General features: G+C 39.6%; 1 protein-coding gene across 2 annotated transcripts in view; it reads left to right on the plus strand.

The window, feature by feature from the left end:
* The first annotated feature begins 7,977 nt into the window (after positions 1-7,977).
* HIBADH (3-hydroxyisobutyrate dehydrogenase) overlaps positions 7,978-22,861 on the plus strand; it is an 84,882-nt gene continuing 69,998 nt past the window's right edge. The window contains exons 1-3 of one of the 2 annotated variants that reach the window (XM_075745931.1): positions 7,978-8,128; positions 16,602-16,762; positions 21,530-21,639. In XM_075745931.1, the coding sequence (XP_075602046.1) occupies positions 8,047-8,128; positions 16,602-16,762; positions 21,530-21,639 (353 nt within the window). In that variant the 5' untranslated portion in view covers positions 7,978-8,046. The remainder of the gene's footprint in view (positions 8,129-16,601; positions 16,763-21,529; positions 21,640-22,861) is intronic. The other variant, XM_075745932.1, reaches the window with a different exon arrangement.

Here is a 22,861-nt window from a genome sequence, read left to right on the forward strand (position 1 = left end):
GGCCCTTGGTATTATTAGGTAGCATGAAATATACTCAGTGATGGTATGAAAGTTATTTCCAATAGGGCTTATGAAGAACAGCTGAGCAAGTATGACCTCCTGACCTCAAAGTGTTTGTTTACTGGGAACTATATTCCAGTTCTCTAAATTTAATCTGTCTTGGACCAGGCTGACATTCCCTTGTGAGATTTATTGTATCTCTAGAGGCTATTACAAACACAACATTGTCACTGCTTATCTAATAAAATGATAATAGGATTATATTACTCTAGTGATAACGATACATTTATGTTCATTTTTAAAAGTAACAAACCAAAGTTTGATTTCATGTTCAGTGAAGATAATGTGTTACTGGCGGAAAAAATAAACCATTCAAAAAGTATTTTTCTTTCAAACAAATCAGTCATGGAAAATATTTTTTTATTCCATGTTATATAAAAACCAAAGCTTCAGTTTGTGTACCTGAGCAGGCATACTATGTCAGTTTTACAGAAATAATAATACTGAGGAAGTCTGACTCAGAAAACTCTGGTTTTCCTGAATCAACAACTCTGGATTATTGAAGCCTGTCATGGTTTTTCTTGTGTATCTTTTCCTACAAGTTGTTAGACATCAAAAGGCAGGCACAACAGACCAGATTTGCATTTCAATCGTATTTAGTTATATTCAAGGTGTTCACAGTAAATTAATTTGTTATTAGTGGTATTGTTGTTGCTGTTGTCGTCGTCATTGTTATTTATTTATTTATTTATTTATTTATTAGTAGGTTTTAAATCATATCCAAGTTTTAGTTTAGTATTGTATTTTAAAGGGGGACTCTAAAATGTATTTCTCAACTAGATTTAACTGGTTACTTTTAGTGCAGTCAACATCTCTCTCTGCAATGTATGCTCTTAATCTATCTCCCACCTGAGACAAGAAAAATCAAATTACTTTTTAACTTCAGTATGTTGTACATTAACAACATACGTTGGCTTTTCTTATTTTAGGAAAGCAAATTATTGCATCTCTCCCTTTATTTTCCTTTTTTTTTTTTTTTTTTTGGTAGAGCTCTGACACTACAGTGCTGACCTTTACCAAATGATCCTATTGGTGACCAACATGCTAGTGACTCTGCTCTACTGGAATTCCTATCACAGTTAGCACAGATGAAGCATGGATCATTTTTTATAAACTAGCAGCGTATTCCTTCTAAAAAGTATTGTTATCTGATAGTTTTGTTCTGCAATTTTTCACTGCAGCTGACTATTACTATGCCAATTCTTCAAATGGAACAGCTCTATATTGTTCATGGTACAACCTGCATCCTACTTATTTGTAGAATATAGTAGTGATTGAATTTGCAACTGCAAGATATTCCATTTATCAAAATGCAGTGATTAAAAGGACTTGTTCACCACAGCATTTTCCAATGAAATTCATCTAGATAAAGTACCTCTGTTGCATTTTACTTGAGTGGGATTTTGAAGAGAACTTGAAGGAGACGATTGAATTCTTCTGGGAAATAGGTACTTGAATCTTTGCAGCTCTTCAGAGAAACACAGCACAGTCCAGCCTAAGCATCTTAATGGGATTTATCAGGGCTAAAAAGAGGGCAAAACTCTAGTGTTTAACTGAAATTGGTATCAGTTAGTACAAATACGTATGCACTGGTACCCTGTAGTAACATGAACTGAGATGCGACCACTTTCCAAACTACAGTACAAATGCTTCTGGCAAAACAGACAGTAAGTCTTCATACCAAAACAAAGTTTCTGTGTTCCCCCAGGGCACTACATTCCCACAGAAGCCTGGAATTTGCTTCCCCTTAAGTCTATGCAATATTCAGAATATCATACATATTCAGTTCATGGTTGATTACTAAATTACATACTGCTGCAGAATATATCATGCAATTCAGCAAGAAATAAAGCAGTTCAGATTACACATGGGGTTTTTTTTTTCTGTAGGCAAAAATAACCCCTTGCATTGCTGCTTACACATTCCAGTTCGTTATCTAGTGAAGCGCACACAGCTAGGAAATGAATGCTGCTCTGAGAATGCCAACTCGAATATTTACAAGCGTGAAGAATGTCATATTATGTTGGACTCAAGGTCCCTCTAGCTCAGTAGTCTGTCTCCAGCAGTGACCAGTCAGAGAGGAAATATGCAGGGATATTTCTCTGGAATGCTCTCCCAGCTCCAACTATTTGCAGCTCAGGGATTCCTGAGCAGCTTCACTGCACTTTTATTGCATTTGACAAACATTATGAAAGCTCCCCAATGCAGAGAGGTAAATGCAACAAATGCAAGTTGAAAGGTTAGGAGGAGGAATAAAACACCGTCGGCTTGGCTGCCAATTCATTTTGAATCAAGTCTCAAATGTGCTGTTGCATCCCCTGTAGTTTCTTTTGGCTACACTAAGTGGTGTTAATGTTGAATTTAAATATCACTCTGCAATGAGGGTCTCATTTTATAGGTGTTGTATGCCTGTAATTCTTGCTAAATTCAGTGAAAATTGTGCTTAGTTATCAACCCAGACTATAAAACACCACGTCCTGAAAAGGAAATCTCCCTAAAGTAATGGAAAATTTTTTTAAAAACTGATCAAATGTAATTATCCTGCATCAATTGGGGTAGGCTCTAAAAGTGAATCTAAACATCCTTAGCATAATTTGACATAGTCCTTTGGAGAATTGGCATAGTAATAGTCAGCTGCAGTGAAAAATCTGTTCTGTATATAAAGGAGATATTGCTTTCAGAGGTTCCTCATTAAAGGGAAAAAATCCTTATATCTAACAAAATGCAAATTGACAAAAATATATTGTTAATATTCTGTATTTGTAGGGGATTCTTAATTCTTTGTTTTGCCTTTTTATATGAGACCTTTAAAGCAAACTAAAATGGTCACATTTTCAGCACTAAGAATAAAAAGAGTAGCCTTCTTTACATTATTTTGTGTTTATTAACATGTTTGTTTGTGTTTCTTTACATATCCTGGAATTGAGTGGGCACAATGTACCAACAGGTAGAAAAGCACCTACCTATTGATATACTGTAGTACATCAATAGCAGCTGTTTTCTGTATTGTGAGTGCTCAGACAAGTTCTCCTGTTTTAACATACACGTTACAATGTCACAAATGTTATGGAGCACACCTAAGGTCTACACATATTTCTTGCAGTGTAAGAAAATAAATCTCAGTCACTTAAACACCAAGGTTTAGATTCATGTCACTAAGCATTCATGAGGTAACAAGGTAAGTAAATATAGACAAGTTTTTGATGACCTACCAAGCCAGGATACAGGACCATGCTGTATAAAGGTACTGTATCTTTCTCTCCACATTTCTCAGATCCTGCAGGAATGAGCGAGCAGCAGTTTACAAAGCAAGATGATATGGTAACCATGCACTAATAATAGCAAGGCAGTGTGGCTTAAATGAGCATGGTAATAATGGTCATGGGTTTGGTATGGTTACATGATAATGACAGTCAAGAAAGTTGCATTTGCTTTCCCTTTTCTGTCACTGACATGTTGTATGACACCGGGAACCTCACTGTTCTTCCCATGACCAAGAATTTGGTTCTACATTACCAATACTGTGTCCAGTGCTGGGCTCCCCAGTTCAAGACAGACAGGGAACTACTGGAGAGAGTCCAGCGGAGGGCTACAAGGATGATGAGGGGACTGGAACATCTCTTGTATGAGGAAAGGCTGAGAGACCTGGGTCTGTTCAGCCTGGAGAAGACTGAGAGGGGATCTCATAAATGCTTATAAATATCTAAAGGGTGGGTGTCAAGAGGATGGGGCCAGACTCTTTTCAGTGGTGCCCAGTGACAGGACAAGGGCCAACAGGCACAAACTGGAACACAGGAAGTTCCATCTGAACGTGAGGAAAAACTTCTTCACTTTGAGGTGACAGAGCACTGGAACAGGCTGCCCAGAGAGGTTGTGGAGTCTCCTTCTCTAGAGATCTTCAAAACCCACCTGGAAGCCATCCTGTGCAACCTGCTCTAGGTGATCCTGCTCTAGCAGGGGGGGTTGGACTAGATGATCTCCAGACGTCCCTTCCAACCGCTGCCATTCTGTGATTCTGTAATACCCAGTAGTTTAGGAGCTGATTAAAGAGCTTTCTGCCCTGTTCATTCATTCCAGCTTGGCCCATTCAGTCCCTCCAGAGCGAGGACCAGAGTGCTGGTGCAAGCATTTGTCTGTGAAACAGATGAGTGAAAGGATGTGGGTTAACAACCGCTATATTGGCACACCTGAGAGGGCTGTAAATGGTAATGCAAGGATGGTGATGAGCAGCCAGGGCAAAAGCCATGGGGATTTTTTTTTAAATCCTGCTCATTTCACAGGTCCAGTATAGAAAGTTATCAAAAAGCAATTGAACTGACTGGACTGACTGGGGGGACCTCCTGGTATAGTCAGGTTTGCAGAGCAACAATGACTTAAATGGGTTTGGCAGCTCAAAGATCAGTTCTTATAATGGCATCTATACTCTTTCTTTATAATGCACTATTAGATATACCAATGAAAACAGATATGTATCAGTTATATGTTTACTACTTGTCCTTGTCATATATAACCTTTATGCTGGTCTTTTTGCTGTGTTGTACAAAAGGAACTCTTTACTTATACTAGAACAACAAGCAGGCTGGCAAGTTTTCTTTAAGAAAATAGTTCCTTCCTGCCATAATCAGTCAGATATTTTGAGGTCCCGTTTCATGCCTAAATCATAAGGTTGGCATTACTGCTTTTAAGATACAATACACCATTGACAGAACAAAACTTTAAAGCCAATTAGATGTTGGCAATCTTCCTACCATTGGCAAAGGCACACTTGTTAACAGTTCCCCTTTGTGGCATGTTTACAGTATAATCACTGATTTCTGGAAAGCTTTTTTGGCACTTCAAGATATTTTAAAATATCTAATTAATTTATTTTTATAGACAATTTTAGACTTTACTCACATGACTTTAAAGCATTTTACTTTAAAAGTAGGGGTTATATGTGCTCAAATGAGGTATCCCCATTTTTAACACTAGGAAAAATAATAATTTGTAGAACCAAGCTATACAAATAATAGTTTGGTTGCATTCTGACTAGTTAACAATTTCAGAAATCATCACATACAAATCTTTATGAAACACTATCTTACTAGGTGTAAGGAGATACTGCTGCTTTGTTGGAAAACACCAGAACATTTTTATCCTGGGTTTTAATATAAGTAAAAGCTTTCATGGGTATTTACTTAAAACAAAAGTATTTGGAAGTTAACAAAGCTTTTTTCTTCATTTTATGTGGAAAGAATGTGATTAGGTTGGCAAAGAAATCAGAAGCACACAAACCAAAATTAACTAGGAAGGATTAATTTATAGTGAGATAAACTTCTACGAAAGGCATAATTATTTTTAACAAAATGAGCTAGCTTTACTATAAGCCCACTAAAAGTTCAAACAGCACTAGAGGGCATTTTGGAGAAAATAAAAAAAACACAGCAACACTATTAATTTCATTTTCTCCCTTCTCCTGCTAATGCTCTCTAGTTTGGTAGCCCTGCACCATCTGGTCCTGCAAATGCTTCCTTCCCATACTGGCTACCTTAGAAGTACTAAACTACTACTATCAGTTGTATCAGTGTTCATTACATGAGCAGAGATTCTATTTAATCTAATCTCAGGTATTTCATCTCCCTGCAAAAGCATGTTCTGTAGAAAAGCAATGTAAAAATTATAGTAAGATAACACTGGACATGTCGCTAACAATAGAGTTTATACACAGGTGTGTTGGCAAAGTAATGTAAAGAGAAGTCTACTACACTTTTATCAATAGGACCCTCCTTTTTCCAGTTTCTCATGCTTTCTTTGGAAGTGATTGTAGTGTATTTTTATTCTGCTGGTACAAAGTGAAATTTCCCTCACATACCTTTTAAACAAAGAATGCTTTATACCTACACAAATAAAACCCTCTTAGACATGATAAAGGTCTAGAGGAAGATGCAGCTATGCAGGTAAAGCTGCATCTTGTAATGAGACTTAAAAATCTGAATGTAAAGACCACACTGATTGTAGCATTAGACTCTTCACTTGATCCACCTATCTATTCTTAACCCCTCAGAAAAAATCTTAATTACTTTCCTAACTCAGTTCAGACTTGATAGGAGTCTACAGCCAGTTGGAAAAGGGTGAATGAGTCTGAAAATATAAGGCAGTGAAGAATCAGGCTGGAAGGCAAAAACCCCACATTTTCAAAGTTCTGTGTGATTACGTGCAAAATTCAGGTTTTAATGACTTCCAAAGACCTGATTTGGACTACACCTCAGTACAGATTTCTGCCAGCATAGCTGCATCAATGAGGAATCACACCTCTTCTCATCCCAACAAAATCTGTGCTCAAGATGGTTGTCAACCTTGTCACCACTGAGAAGAAAAGTAAACATAGCTCAGTAGCGTCATTCAGTTGACACACTTCAAATGGCACGGTGGAAGAGACAAGTGAGCTTATGAAAATATTGGTATATATGAGTCTCTGGGGCTTCAAATGTTTTGCAAAGTGTTAGCAAATTAAAGCATTTTTGGTTTTGTGTGTCTCTTTCCATTGCCTTAGCTGCAGAGATCATTTTTCTTCTCAAGTCATGCTCTGTCTTATTTCTCAGCTACGAGGCAATGAGAGAAAGAAGCAACTGGGTGACAGTATGAGATCAGCCTGTTGAGCGGTAGCACTCACTCATGCCAGAGTAAAGCTACTATATAACCACAGCCTTCTTCACTGCCCACAAAATTCCTTTATGTTGAGCTGGGTTAATTTAATTGTGTATCATCCATTGGTTTATACAGGCAAATATGCAAAAATATAGTGTGGTACTGACAGAAGAACCAAGCTTATGTATCAAGCCTATTCTCTCTGTGCTAATATATAACCGAGTGAATAGCTGATGTTGAGAGACCAGAGATTTACTCCTGATGACTACATTCTCCCAGAAGTCTGTAAATGATACTACATAACAGCTACAAAAAAGCTCCAACCTAGCAAGAGTAACCTAATGACCAAGGGACTACCCAGCATTCTTCCACAACAAATTAAGGCAAGTTTTGCTGTCAGGAAATTAATTACTTTGTTCATGAGAGAGGAATGTGGTAGTTACAGGACTGGAGCTGAAGCCATACTCAGAGGAGGCAGCATTCGCCTGCCTCCAGCCTGCCCTCCCTCAGAGCCTGGCCTGCTCCCTCACACCCGTGAAGGGCCTGAAGCTCTCCTTGTACTGCCAGCAAGGTCTCGGAGTCCTGTCAGATGCTACGCTGTGGGCGAGCAGCACAGCTCTTAATAGCTTGTTCAAATACAATTGTAATCGATGCTGATAAACCCTCTGTGAGGCCTTCGGGAACTGTGCTCTGGGCAGGATGAAGCCAGTCCCAAGCTCCAACGCTCTTCTGCCATCAGACTAGGCAAAACCAGGCCTTTTTCCTCAGCCCGAGGGCGCCGTTTGCGCCATGCTGCGGGTACCTCGGACCGCACATGGCCGAGGCCAGCGGGGCCCCAAGCCGGGCGGCGCGTCCCCGCCGTCTCTCACCGCAAACTGCCTCTACCAAAACCCCAGTTGTGCTGTCCCTCCCCCTTCTCAGCCAAAGGGCTCTCCCGGCTGCGACTCAGGAAGGGGAGGGCACAGCGGGCAGGCGCAGACAAAGAGGAGGGCTGGAAGAAAACACCTCCCCCGAGAAAGCCGCAGGCAGCAGGATACAATTACCCACCGCCCCGCCGCCAGCTCCGCTGCCCCAATAAGGTGCCCCAGCGCCTGCCCAGCCCCCGTCCCGCCCCACTCCGCTCCGCTCCGCACTCCGAGGGCGGGGAGTGGGACCGGCCCCATCCGTCACGGGGCGGCGGGCGGGACCAGTGGGCCGCGGGGAGGAGACTTGTGCGCTCCCATTGGCTGGGTCCCGCCAAATAGCGTCTGTGGTTGGCTGCCGCAGCTGCCGCTCGTAGCGCGCGGGCGGTGGAGGCGGGCGGGGAGGTGCCGGGGCGGGTGGCGGCTGGCCGGAGGTCACTCGGCGCGGAGGCGCAGCATGGCCGCGGCTGTGGTGCTCGGGGGACCTGCGGGCTGGTGGCGCTGGCACAGGCGGGTGCGTGCCGCCCGTGCGGCGATGGGTAAGGAGCTGCCCCTCCCCTCGACTCGAGCGGCTCCGCGCTGACCGCCGGGCTGTCGTCGTCGGGCGGGGAAAGGCCGGGCCTTTCCCAGGGGATCGTCTGGGGAACGCTGCTGCCGCGCTGCCCTTGGCGGCCGCGGGCTCTAAGAGCCCAACGGGCCCGGCCCCGCTCCTGGCGGGCCCCGGAACCGCCCCGCCGTGCAGCGGCCCCGGTGAGGGGCCCCGCGGGGGAGCGCTGAGGGGGGTCATCGGTGGCTCCCGCGAAGCAGCTCCCGCTGCCGCCTTATTTGAGGCCCTACCGGAGCTTCGGAGTGGCTTAGCTCAATGAATGTTTTCACTCGTTTGCTTAAAATAGCATGCCTGGGAATTATCAGAGCCCAGAAGAGTTTCCTGTGGCACCAGTGACATGTTAGCAGTACTTGTCACCTAGATTTGGGCAGTTCAACCCTCTCAGTCATTGTATCCCGTTATTTTCCTTAAACTGAAGGTAAATCCAGTGGTGCTTCCTCAGATTCCAGCTACGCAGGCACTCACTCACACATGTGGTTCATTCATGGGCAGTGGAAGGAGCAAACACCTTTAAATGTCCTGTTGGTGCAAGTGAAGGAAGAACTTGCAGAACTGGAGCCCAAGTCTTTTCCCTTTTCTGACTTGGAAATCACGCTACTGTTTCCAAGTATTTTAGCTGCTGAAGTAGATAATTGAAAATATATCTTCAGTAGTCTTTTCAGTGTCATTTCGATAGCAGTCAAGCTTGTGTATGTTATTCTCTAGTTAGGCTCCAAACAGACAAGTACGTGAAGACTTTTCAAGTAGTGAAGTGGAAGAAATATATTATTTTAAATGGTGTATGATTCTAAAATCTTTACACTTAACAAAGGGCTTCCAGAGTTATTTAATTACTTTTAAGTAAGTAACTCCTTAAAAATTGTAATTCCCCTTTAAATCTTATTTGAACTGATCAATGAAAAGTGTTTGACACTTAATTTTGGAATTAGCTTTCAGTGTTATTTTTGCTTGAATCTCTCTTCCGCTAATGCATGATTTTTTTTATAGTTGCAGCTCTGGTGTTGTGCTAAGTGATAGCTCAGGTGCAGCAGGTGTATTGGTCACATGCTAGTAAAGTTAAATACAGGAGACCTGTTTGTGTGTTTAGTACCTTTTGTGATACCGCAATTGAAAGCAGTAGTTTTCAATGTATTTTGAACTTTCTGTGCATGGTAGCTGTCAGGTATTTCTGTAAGAGCTTTGAAATCTGCTATCATGATCAATATTCCAATGGTCACATTTAATGTAGAGAAGATGAAAGGGATCTCGTTTCTTGATGTGAAAAGCAACCCAAAACACTACGCTGGCCCTTAAAGTTGAAAAATATAGTTTGTCTTTGCCTGAAGACTGAGAAACTGTGACTAAATCTAAGGAGAACTTATGACTCTCCCAAGAAACTTCCATAGAACAGAACTTCACCCACTGCATTTAAGCTCTGACTTAGTCAGTAGTGACTGTGCTGAAAGTCCTATTGACTCTGAGAAGTGTTTATGGGATGAAGGTCTAAGCATTAAGCCTTCTTAACTGCTAAGCTCTGGTGCTTAGTTATATGTTGAGGTTTCCCCATCTCTAATGCGTTTATTAGGTTTGCCATTCTTTTCTTCAGTTTTGAGTCTAGAAGTTGTCCTTTGAGTAGTGATTTCATCAACTGTCGTTCTGAGCGAAATGCCATCCTAGTGAAGGAACTGTGCCAGCTCTGAGAGCTGTCCAACACCGCAGCTTGGTTACCGAGCGAGCCTGTCTTCCTTCACTTATTGAATGCTCCTTAGTTACTTGGTCAGTTGCTCTTTGCAGCTGGCACAGACCATGATGGATTGTTTTTTCTGTATGTTTATACCAGAGGCTTTTAAATCATGCAGGAGGAAAATAGCTGAGGGCAGATTTTGGAGAAACATCTTGGCTATGTATGTTTTGTGTGTTAGCAAGTTGTATAAAGACCATGTAGTCTTGTGATCTGCAGCTGGCAGTTGCTGGCAAAGATGCTTCATGGACGGGGTGTGTATGACTTTACTTAAAAATACATTTTTGATGGATGTGGAGAAGTCCTTCCTGGGGACTGCTAGGGAGGTGAAGAGGAGGTTAATGAGGTATTGTGGCTGAGAAAGGAAGATTTTCTGGTGAATGAAGATTCATCAGCTGAGGGACCTGTTCATCAAAGAAGACAGTACCCTGCTAGAGAACAAAAATGTCCCCACAAATACTTTTGGATGAATAGTAGAGACCCATTCAGTTAATAGTTAAACAGTACTATTGTTGATGCAGGAGCTGTGTTTGAACTGTTGAATGGTTCCGTGCTCTGGCGCAGAGAAGCATTAATTACTAAGCAAGGATTATGACAGAAAGACCTGCTGCTCTGAAGTCCAGTACATTACTTAATTAAAGGATCAAGTGTACACTTAATATTCTTTTTAGATGAAAAGTACATACTACATGTTTTTGTCTTTAATGTATTAGCAAACTTTTAATGAGGTATAGCTACAGATAAGAAAAATGAAGGAAGAAGAGTCTGACTGTTACAAGATAGCATGTCTGGTTTTCATCAGCAGACCTTTACAGAGGCAAGGAAAAGCAAGTGGGATGTTTTCAATGTAAAGCTGGCCAAATTTAGAGTCTTGTAATCTTCTTAAATTATTATTTTGGCAGAGTGCAGTTCTCAAAATCATTGCATAACCTTTAAAAGCCTGTGACCCTGGGGCAATTTGAATTCCATTGGCAAAAGCTTCTAGGAGCAGAAAGACCTGATTCTGCCAGTGTACAGCTGGCATCTCTAACTTCTATGTTTCTCTATCTAGTTCCCTCCAGGATCTAGTTCAATAGAGGGTTTATGAGTTTCCATAGAGAAGTCTGCACAAAACATGGAAGCTCTCTCTGATCCTTTCTTTCAAAGCAGGAAGGAGAAAAGGGATGATGTCTTCTGTTGTACTTGCACCAGAACTTCAGATGTTAAATCAGTGGCTCAAATTGAATCGTCGTTTCACTCCCCTTGTCAAGTTACTTCATATACAACTGTACTTTCTCATAAAGCCCTGAGCAAAACCAGGAACATCAGTGGTTGAGCTTCCTCTGGGCATGCTCTTCCCATGCTCCTGTTAAAACTCACCTACTAGCTTGGAAAAGAGCTCAAAATTCACTGATCCAGAGAGATCAAGAATATTAATATGACTTGCAACCACTCTGATTAGGAAATTGATACAGGGCAGAAATAAGTAGGCTCTTATCCCTTATGCTGGATTTATCAGTTTCATTTGACTGTGGAGCTCGGGATTCCATCCCAGGAGCTAGACATTTTGGTGAACATCATTCAAAATAGATTTTATAAAGCCCAAAATTAAGTAGTATAGTTGAGATTACAGTTTGAGAGTTACTAGTTTCTCAGTCCTGTTCTTGGCCAGTTAGACTGTGCTTTCCTTCAGAGTACAAGCACATTGGACCTTTTCCAGCTCTACTGTCTATGGTCCTATCCAGCTATTAGATCCTTTTTGTTTGAATCCAAAGAGATGTCCTCTGCACTGTGTATTATAGTGTCTGTACAGTCTCTTTATTTGCAGTGAATTCAAGGCACCACTGGAGCTGAAATTCTTTCCTGAAACTGTAAGAGCCATTACTTTGGGAGATAGTGTAAAATGAAATGTAAACATCTGAAATGATCTAAACTTGTAACTGTCATTGTTCAGGTTAAAAAGAAAATTGCTTTCGGTATCCTTACGTAGAAGCTTGAAAAGAGAAGTTTAAGGTCATTGACAGGACAGGTATTCTAAGGACAGGATTGCAATCTGCGTTTCTGAATTTAGTCTCTTAATGGGTGTATTTTGTTCAAGAAAAGGCATTCAGAGATTCATAAACTCTAGGAAATTTTTTAATTAAATTATTTTTAAGGTAAAATTCTCAGGAAATTGTAGATTGGGTCAAGTGTTCCTATTGTAGGCTGACTTTTCAAAGGGAAACTTTTTTATCTGTAGTGTTTATAAGCCCCCAGGATGTCAACAGGGTCATAAATTGATCCTCCTCATCAATGGAGTCTTCATACGCACAGGGGTCTGTTAGCACACGTTCCCTCAAGAGAATAATGAAGAATCCCCTGGGAAAAGCCCAAATTCTTTGGAGTCAGTGTAGCTGTAGCTGGTTTTGCTCACAATTAACTTGATCTATAGATTAACATATGTTGCTGGTTCTGTTCCCAATGAAGGGGATTTAGTTGCACATGGTATCAGTGATTATTTTAAAAGTAGCTTCTATTGCTTCTACTTCTGATGTTCTGCCCTCTTCTAGAAGTTGAATGTGGCCTGGGCATTTTTCCAGCCATGTGATTGCAGCAGGCTATGTAGATATTATGGTTGAAGTAAAATGGACTCAATACCACAGGGACAGTTTGTGCAAATGCTTATTCAATTGACAGAATTAGTTAAGTGTAAGTGTATGTGGGTTTGCAGAATATCAATCTTTAGATGTCTGAATTATACAGTTATTTCAAAACCGAGCCTGTGCTATGTATCAAATGGTAAACAGTGCCAGATATTCAAGCTGGACATCACTTTCCATGATAGCACCTGTGGAGTTTCATCTAATATGAAGATGTGAAAAATCATGTCGTCTTAAACATCCTCTGTTTGGCAAACCCCCACTGTCTTTAAGTAGTCATTAAAAAATATGCCATGATTCTAAATGCAGTTGATTCAAAATTAATTAAAATCAGTTCAATTAGGTATGTCTGTGAGCTAATTTCATCAGTCCTTTAAAGCAGTTTTCCTATATTTGAGTACCTGGGGATCTGGAGGTTTTTCCAAGAATTTTAAAGTGGCTAATTTAACACTGGGCTGTGAAAAGTTAAACCAAACTAAGAAGTCAGAAATTGGACTTATTTCTCTAACAGGTCCCAATTCCTGTGGATTTGAATATGTTCTAGTTAGCACAGAACAGAAGATGATTCCTGATTCATGAACTAAGACGAGGGAAAGTCAACAGAGACAGACAAAAGGGGAAATAATAGAATACAGTGACACAAAACTAATAATACCCATCAGCATGTTGCATCGTGTTCCAGCCTAACTATTGCTATGCCTTCTGGGGATACTGCAAAATGAAGACTTTTAAGAAAGGCTTTATAGTAGAAGAATGAGTTAGTTTCATGGATATTTACATTGTGAAGAGCAGCCTTGGAGAAGTAATAGAAATGCTTGTTGGCAATAGGCCTGTCATTATAGTCCAATTACCAATTGATGTCGTAGTAGTAAGATGTGATGATAGCCATGAAAAGTCGTCCAAGCAAAGCAGTCTTATGTGGCATAGAGAAAAGTAAGGCAGGGTGCAGAGAAGGAGTGACAGAAAGTACCATGGGCAAAATGTCCTGTTCAATTCCAACTATTTCCATGAAGATCAAGGCAAGATTATGTCTGTTAAGTTGAGGCAAGTGGCCAGGTTCTGAAGTAGCTGAGATCTCAGATATGATGGAAGAGGAATCAATGAGATTTAAGCAGATCATGGATGGGTCTTCTAGGCTGTAGGTATGAGTGACAGGCATATCACTGCTGGTGTCAGCACTGATACAGAAAAAAGGTATCAAGAAAGTTTTCTGAAGATGATTAAGAGATTTTTTTTATGCTTTTTTTGCAGTGCTGGTTAGATGTTCATGAGATTATGTGAGAAGAGATCAGGATAAAAGTGATGAGTCTACAAGAATAAGCCTAGACACGGTAGCCAGATTTATGCTTCTGATGAGGTTACTTGGAATTCACAGAAATAAAGAAACCTGAGGTTTGGAAGCAGGTCTAACTTTAAAGCTAGATCAGGTTGCTCAGGGTGCTCCAAGGAGCTCCACTTCTCTGTGCAGCCTGTTCCAGCGCAGAACTTTTCCCCTCATCAGGGATGCTTTTCTTATTTCCAACTGGAATTTCCCTTCCTGCAGCATTTGGCCATTGCCCCATGTCCTATTGTTGTGCACCTTTGTGAAGAATCTGGCTTCATTTGCTCTGTAACTCTTCTTCCCTCTTGCTCTGTAGGTAGCGGAAGACTGCAATTAGCCTTTGCTTCTCCAGGCTAAGCAGACAGTTCCTTTAGCCTCTGCTCATATGCCATATTCTCCAGCTCGTCAGTCATCTCGAGTGATGTCTGCTGGGCTGTCTGCAGTTTGACGACATCTCTTGTGTATTGTGCTGCATAGAGTGGAATCACTGATGACTTTGACTTGTTGGGTATGCTCTTGCTAATGTAGGCTAGTATGTAATTAAGCTTTTGCTGCAAGAATGCACTACAGACTCATGCTGAACTTGTTGTCTACGGGAATCTACAAGTCCTTTTCTGCAGAGCTGCAATCTGTCTAGCCAGTCCTCAGCCTGCAATGACATCTCCTGCCCTAAGTACAGGACTTTGTGTTTGTCTTTGTTGAACTTCTTGACACTCATTTCTCCAGTCTTTCTGAATGGTAGCCCTGCCCTGCAGTTTTTCAGTCATTCCCCCCAGTTTGGTGTCATACATGATCTTGTTGAGGGTGCATATGTCCCGTCATCACAGTCATTAATGATATTTTAAGCAGCCCATGTATTGGCCCATGAGGAACATCACACACAACTGTCTGTTGCTAGTCTTTGAATCACTGATCACTGTAGTTTAAGAGCAACAGTCCAAACAATATTTCTTCCATCGGCCAGTCTTGCAGTCCAGTCCCGTGTATACTTTCCCATTTGGCTACCAGGATACTAGAGGAAGCTGTTTTGAAAGCTTTACTGAAGTCAAGGTAAATTAGATCCACTGGCATTAAGGGGTAAAGAAAGATGCTGAAAACCAGGACTCGAACCTCCACAGGAAGCTGGAAGCTTTAGGCTAGAAAAAGGAGCAGTTTTAGATTAGTGTAAGTGATGTATTGGGGAAGACTGACTCATAGAAACTGTGAGAAGAAAAGACTCTGAAATGCTTACTATGGCTGATGATGGTGTTTTAGGTTCTTTGTTAATTTGTTTCCTAGATTTGACATCTAGCACTTCTTAAAAAAGCAATACGCTCTTTTCTTGACTTATCTGAGTTTGCACTAAGCGTTTTCCCAGTGCACTTTTCTTTTAAATTGTGCTACTTCTCTAGCTATGTAATTGCTGCAGGCATCTGTGGAAACTGTCTCAGACCAAAGTTCTCTCAACAAATCTGATTTATTAAATGTGGCACTTCCAAAATAGTGCTGCAGATGAAAGAGCATGACCATTGCTGGCTAAGAAGGAGCTTAAATCCAGAAAGACTTTAAAATGATTAATCAAGTGTTATTGGCCTAGAGAGGATTCTTTGCTAAGCATTGAGACCTCTTAGAGTCTAGATCCAGCTTAGGCACATTTTCTGTATGTGCAGTTCAGAGTTACAGTAGTTCTTTAGTTAGCCTTGTTTCTGGCTGCTTAGTTGCCACATGCCGTAGTGTTTATTCTGCATAACTTTTTCCTTTGCCGTAAAGGAGGAATTATTTTATGTAATCGGCAAAAAAATACCGGCACTGCCAAATTGTGCTGCCCTTGGATTAGGAGCATTTAGAGTGATGAGATAGTGATTGCAGTAGATGGATACCTGCAACACTACTCACTGTCCAGCATTTGATACACCTGCAACGCTAGTTACAATTCAGCATTTGGTACTTGCTAACTACTTGTAAAAAGTTACTGACTGAAACTGTAGTGTTTTCTGTAGATAGTATATTATGCTTTATAATTCTGTCTTGGTAGTATGGCAAACAGAATACAATGGTTATTCCTGTAAAGAGTTCATCGTTTTGTATTTATGCTCTAGTTTGTTCCAGTTTTCAGTATTTGCTTTTCAACTAGAGTGCAAGTGATTCCATGGCTCAAAGGATTTGCAATGATTTATTATGCAGACTTTTACCTTTAGGTTAGCAGCTTATATCTGAGTGCAGGATCAGAAGAATCCAGTTATTATCTGTGAGGGGCTGCATGAAATAAAGTGGCAGCCTCAGTCCACTTCTAGAGACCAGGTGCTATATCCCATGGCTGCAGCCAAAGTTGCAAATAAGAAGCCTGTAAAATATAGATAAAATTTTATTTTGCATACCCAGTTTAGCATTTAGACACATAACAAAATAGAGACAAACCTGCATGTGTTAAGTTTGTGTTTGAGCTCCTCTCAGACTGAAGCTCAGATGTTAGCTTTCAGGGGCATTGCTCAAGTTTGATTATTACTATACTTGTTGAAACGCCCACATTTTCCTAGTTAAAATAATTTTCTTTGCTATGTAGAAAAAATCATTCTTGGATTGTACTTGTGATCCAATGTAAGCTATAATTTACATTTTAAATTATGTAGAATAGGATGCACATTTCCACCGGTTTTAAGTGTAAAGTTAAGTCAATGAAAACAGATTAAGTGCTAGCTTTTGTTACATTATTGTTACTCATTACTCTAAAATACAAATATATTGATATTTATTGTTTTGAAATCAGTGTGTTCTAGGGCAATGGCTTCCAAAACCCCAGTTGGATTCATTGGGCTGGGTAACATGGGAAATCCAATGGCAAAAAACCTGGTAAAACATGGATATCCAGTTATTGCATATGATGTATTCCCAGAAGCTTGCAAAGAATTTCAAGACTTGGGTGCTCAGGTATAGTAATAAACTTTCTTTATTACAACAATAACTGTATGTATTGAATGGTTCTTGCGTGTGATGTTTTTTAAATAATATATGTTTTTCTTGGTTAAGATCACAATTGGAACTAAACCGGCTAACAGCTTAGTGAACACAATCTCAATCTGGGAGGTTTCACTTGAAGCAAAGACACGATTCTACCCTAAGTCATGCTGTTAGCCAGACTTGCTACCTTGTTGGACTTCTCTAGCTGCTTTTTTTTCCCTTTTTATGAGAGTAGGCTGATGGCCTGTTCTTTCACCTCTTTCTTTCTCCTGCTTCCTCCTCCCCCAGGTCTAGATGGCCAGTGGGCTGCTTTTCATCTGGTTCCTACTTTGACCTTTTCAGGTTAAATGACCCTAGTTAAAAATTCCTGCTGGCATAGCTGTAAGGGTTATAGGGACATATGAGCTTTCCTGCTGCTTCAAGGTGCAGTCCTCAGGGGCAGGGGAAAAATCTAATTATTTAAGCGCTTATTCTCTTGGAGGTGAGGAAGGTTATGGCAAGAGAAGAGGAAGGAATGAAAAGGAAAAAGGAGGGAAGGAAATTGATCGCATTAAGGAGGCTTACCTTCCTGCCATATACCCTGTGAAATCTTGGCCCTGTTCCAGTCAGTGCTATTGCTTTTGTTGATCCAATAATATACCCAGAAACCCATTCAGTCTCTCAGACAGTTGGTCATTTCTAAGTGTCTGAAATGTATTTGAACGTTTTTGACATGGTTCAAAGCTACAGTAGTTTAGATAGTTGTGGGTGGATGGATAGGTGCATAAAACACTGAAGCAAGAATATACTTGAGTAAGGAGAAACCAATGCAAAAATAATACTCTGATGTGACAGTGTAGAGGATAGGAGGGAATTTTCCAGCAGTGGCAGGCAAATTGTATGTAGATCTAGATAGAGGAACTGAATGCCTTGGACATCTAAACTGTTGGAGCTAATTGCAGCTGTTTTAAATAATGAGGTAACATCAAGATTCTCAAAAGATAAAATGATAAAGTACACCTGTTGATAATTAATTGCAGCTCCCCTTGAATAATTACAGAATCTTGGCCTTAAGTAGGAAAGTAAGCTTTTCAGCTTCTTTTCCTACTTAGTGGTTTTATTTTGTTAAAGCAGCTGAGCCCCTTGGGCGTGACCCAGAACTGTCTTGAGTAAGAGGCTGGGCAAATAGAAAGGAAGTCTGTTTTGAAGAACTGGTTGTAGTTTTAATTCATGTTCTGCAGTGGCTGCCCATTTGGATAGCTTATTGCCATAATAATGGAATCCTCGGTATCCACTGCAACACTTAACATGTGATATGAAAGGTGAACTGTAATGCTTTTAAAAATAAAGCCGAAAGTATGTTTTAAGATCGTAAATCACTAAGAGAATACATGGGTAGGCTTAAATACAAATAAAACACGCTTAAAGAAAATCTGTGAACATAACTTCCTCTTCTTGATCTATAGGTGTAAATCCTACCCCAACTTTTTTTTCAGAACTTGGAAACTTGTGGGTCCAGGGGGCCTTGTAGAAACTGCTGTAGAAGGAACATTGGGCTCTAAGGGCTGCTTTCTTTTTGGTCTGGCTGGTAGAGTAAAACCATCAGGAGTGTTACAGAGGTGAAAAGATGCCCCCCCAAGAGAGAGTATATGTTGTCAAATGTCCATTGTTTAAAGTCAGCGCTACTACCAAGATATAGGGAGGATAACGGATGTTTGATCCTAAGTCTGCATATTCTGTGACTCCACTTACTTTAGTCTCTGAAGTAAAGAACTGGGAGGTAGTTTATGTCAGGAGGCAGGCCACCTGCCTGCTAATGGTGAATAGTAAGGGGAAAACTGGCTGAGCAGGAATATATAGAACCACTTGGGGTGGAACTTGGAGAAAGTGGCAAGGTTGCAAACAAGGGAGAATACTGAATAGTGCTGTGAGTGAGTAGGCTGCCTCCACACTCTTTCTCTACTGTCTCTCTCCTCTTTCCCATAGTCCTCACTTTATTTCTCATATAGCAAATATAAAGGGAAAAAAAAGGGAAGCAGTTTGGAACAAATATAAGGAGATATGCATATTGGAGGGCATAAACCAATGACCAGTACAAAGAAAAGTCTCCCCTTCCAGTTGCGTACTGCAAAAGTTAGCTTGACTAGCAAATACCAGAATATGTACAGAACTTGGTGTACTCTGACCCAATATGGTCTATGTTAGTAATCAGCAATTATCATTTAGTCTGTTTTTTAAAGTTACACACATATTCTTAATGACTTAAAATGTGTAATGTTTCTTAATACCTTTCAAATCTTTCAACTTTATTTCTAAGAGAGGAAGTTCTAAATAAAATAAAAAAACCCATATTCTGCTTGTTAAACCAGCAAGGTAGATTTCCTCTGGGATTGTTAATCATATTTGTAACAGTACCAGAAAGCCAAGAGTGAGAATTCCCATTTTAATTCCCACTTTTTATGCTACCTACTTAAAGGTAGCAAAATTATTTTCCTTTGTATAATTGTGGAAGTACTGTCACAGTCTGTGTACATTTTAATGTCATTTTCTTAATGTAAAAGGCATGTTAGTATTTTGAAAGATATGGATGGAATAAATTAATTGGTGTAGATTATTACTGTACTATGTCTTCTGTACATCTGTGTTGCTTAAGCATTGTTTAAATCTGTAACCAAAAAACAGCTATGTCCTATCTACATAGCCAAGTGGAAATGTGAGGCTGATGTAGTTTTGAAGCTGTGTGCCCAATATAGTATGTTCTTCAGCTTATGGTTGAAAAATGAAAATGGGGCACAGAGCCTTCAGCTGACAGCTTGCAAACCTTTGAGAATACTGGAAATAATACTTTCAAATAAGAAGATGTAGATAAACTCAGGTTCCAATTGCAAGCTTCCTTTCTTCTCTAATAATACACATTGGGACTGAATCGAACCAGAGATACTCGGAACTAAAGACAAAGGTGTTGTACTCCTCTATAAAGTGCTAGGCTCTCCAGTCTCCAGGGAAGCAAGTCATAAAATTAACTAATTGAGTATAGAAGCTTTTCTGCTTATAATTGCCTCATTTATTCCTCCTAACCTTTGTTCTTTGGACTAAGGTGTGTTTCCTCTTATAACTGTGCATTATACCAGATGTTTTGTGTAGTATTAATTTATTCATTCAAAACAAAAAATGCATGTTTCTAAGTCCCATCTATGCCAGTTTCTTTAATATTTTTGAGCACTTTGTTCAGTGACTATATACAGTCTTCCCTTCTTTTACTTATTTTACAAGTAAGATAGAAATAAAGAAGTTTCTTGTGCTCTATCCCTGAAGTCCTTCAAGATATTATTTAGTATTTCTTACAAATGTGTATTTAACATGCTTTCTTTTATGCAGAAACCTTATAAAAGCACTGTATATAAAAAGATAATATTTGTACATAGATGCCTTTAGTATCAATAGCTGTAGTTATAAATAGATAAGGAATGGTGAAACAAGGTCATCAGTTTGTTGATTTGTCTACATTATGGAAAGGAACCAAATTTTCAGGTAGCTGTTAAACTGCAATTTCTTTAACCCTAAAGCCATGTGATATGGAAATTATAATTTATCCACACTGAGTAGGAAGTGCATATTAAATTTTGCTTAAGGCATTTCTTAAAGCTTAAAAACCCAAGGCATATCATATATCTAGCAGATGATTGTAATATTAAGGGTACTCCTCATCATTCACCAACAATAACTGGAAAATACTACAAGCCCACAAACAAAATCTGTTTTCTGCTCATCTTGCTTCCTGCTTGGAACCTAATTCCTTTCAGCAGAACTACCTGAATGAGGGAAATTGGATTTGGTCCTCATGGGCTAAAGATACAAGAACAAGCTGTAGTTTTTTTATTGCTGTTTTCCTTGAGCAATTAATGTATTAACAATGCATTTTAAAAAGAAATTAATTATTTAAAACTACTATTGGACAAAAATCTCAGTGGCAAATGCCTTCTGGGTAAAACTCTGGGTTCTTTGAGTTTGTTGGCAAAACTCACTACTTCAGCTGTCAGTATTTCACTTGCTGTGTATGGATCTTAAATACCATACTGCCTGCCTCTGAGAATGAGCTGGGGAGGGTAAGATACCTTTAAAGGTAGGTGTGTTTATTTAACAACAAATAGCTTAACAATATCTTTTGAAACTTGTTCAGACATTTTTGGTGAAGGATGCTTGAGCCGATAATTTTTGTTTTTAAACTGTCAGCCATAATATTGTGAGAAACATCAGTTAGTTAATCTGATTTTTTTTTTTTTAAGGTGAGGCTCAGAGGTGCATTACATTTTTTTTTCTTTTTTCGTCAGTCTTCCTCTTTTCCAATGCTGTATATAAGCCAAGAAAAAAAGAGTGAGACTTTTGTCATCCTTAGTGTTGTTCCTCCTTAGAAGCATTGTAGAGTGATATTTTATATAGATGCATGGTTTATAGTGAAACGAAGATCCATAAATGGGTTGATGTGATGCAAGCATCCCGATTGATGGTTGTTCTGTAGGAACTTCCATGACAGGACATCCTTTTCAATTTTTTTATTTTTTTATTACTGGATCAAATTAATTAATATTTCCATTACGAGAGCAGAGTTTATCTTGTGTTCTAATTTTTTACCTAGCTTAGTTGTGACCAATGACCTGCAAATACTAAAAAAAAACTCAGTAAACATTTCTGACATCTCTTTTTCTGGAAGTAGAAGCTTACATAAAATTTTCTTCTTTTTTTTTTTTTCTTTAAAAGGTAACAGATTCCCCCGCAGATGTAGCAGAAAGAGCAGACAGAATTATTACCATGCTGCCTTCTAGTCCCAATGCGGTAGAAGTTTACACAGGAGCAAATGGAATTCTAAAGTAAGAATTTGCTGTAGTCTGGAGAATTCCTACTCAAGGCTGTATTATGTTGTTTATCAAATGATCGCTGTTGCTGTAACTCTTGCTGTGCCTTCAGGGCACTTAACTTGATGCTCTCTTCTGTTTTTTCACTATTTATATTTCTGATTACATGAGTTCTCTTAAACTCTGCTTGCTTTAGAATGTCTTTTGGCAAAAGTCTTAATTTTATTTTCAGTAGAATAATAATTGATGTGAATTTGAGACAACTTAACTGACTGTTATTTACCTTCTCAGTTGCATGCTTCTTTTACCATAATGTAATACAGACAAGTATAACTAGAATATGTGCTGGCAACAATTATTTGTTCAAATGCTTTTTTTTCTGTAACTTGAAATGCTATAAATGAAACATTTTGAAGAGATGCCATTATGTCTCATGATATTAAAGTGCATTAACATGGAATAGCTGACAAGGCTTTACTGATTCCTACTCTTATTGTCTGTTTATTACACAAGAGTTTGTTTAATCTGAAACAGTGTTTTTTAACTTTTGCAGAGGGATTTCCACTGAGCCTAAAATCTGTAGTTTGCAGAATTCTAATACTCAGAGTTTTTAGACTTGCCAAATTAAAAAATAAATAGTATTTTAAAGGCTTTTCTGGCTACGTGTGCACTGCTCCTAGCAGGCTGACTAAGGCTACTCAATACCTTTGAGGATCATGTAGGATCTTACAGCTGTCCAGGTTAATAATGCAAAGGAGGAAACATAGAGCAGACAGAAGTACAGTAGATTGTCTATAACTGATGATAGGTTTTTTAGATATTGATTGTGGGCAATTTTAAGGTGCAGTATTAGAAATTAGGGAAATTATTAGAAAATTAAATAGAAGAGAGATATTTTCTGTTCTCCTTCCAATAGAGAAAATAATAGTTGCTTCCTTCCTTACTGTCTATAGTTTAATTCCCCACAAAGTACGACTGAGCAGATCTAAGTATCCGCAGCTTAGACCCTTCAGGGAAGAAGGGTAATTGGATCAGTCCCACAAAGCTGGGCAAACAGCTGCAGGAGAATCGTATCCAGGTTGGCAGTGCTTTGAAGACCGATTGGCACTGATTATACTTGCTGGTATAATACAGCCAGTTAATCATTTGAGTACCTAGGTGTGGAAAACATTGTGGGGAATATAGGATGTGGAAAGCAGTCCTATGCTGCTGCAGTTTCTCAGCCTCCATATTCAAG

This window comes from Balearica regulorum, chromosome 2 (assembly GCF_011004875.1).
Source record: "Balearica regulorum gibbericeps isolate bBalReg1 chromosome 2, bBalReg1.pri, whole genome shotgun sequence".
In the NCBI taxonomy this organism is placed as follows: domain Eukaryota; kingdom Metazoa; phylum Chordata; class Aves; order Gruiformes; family Gruidae; genus Balearica; species Balearica regulorum.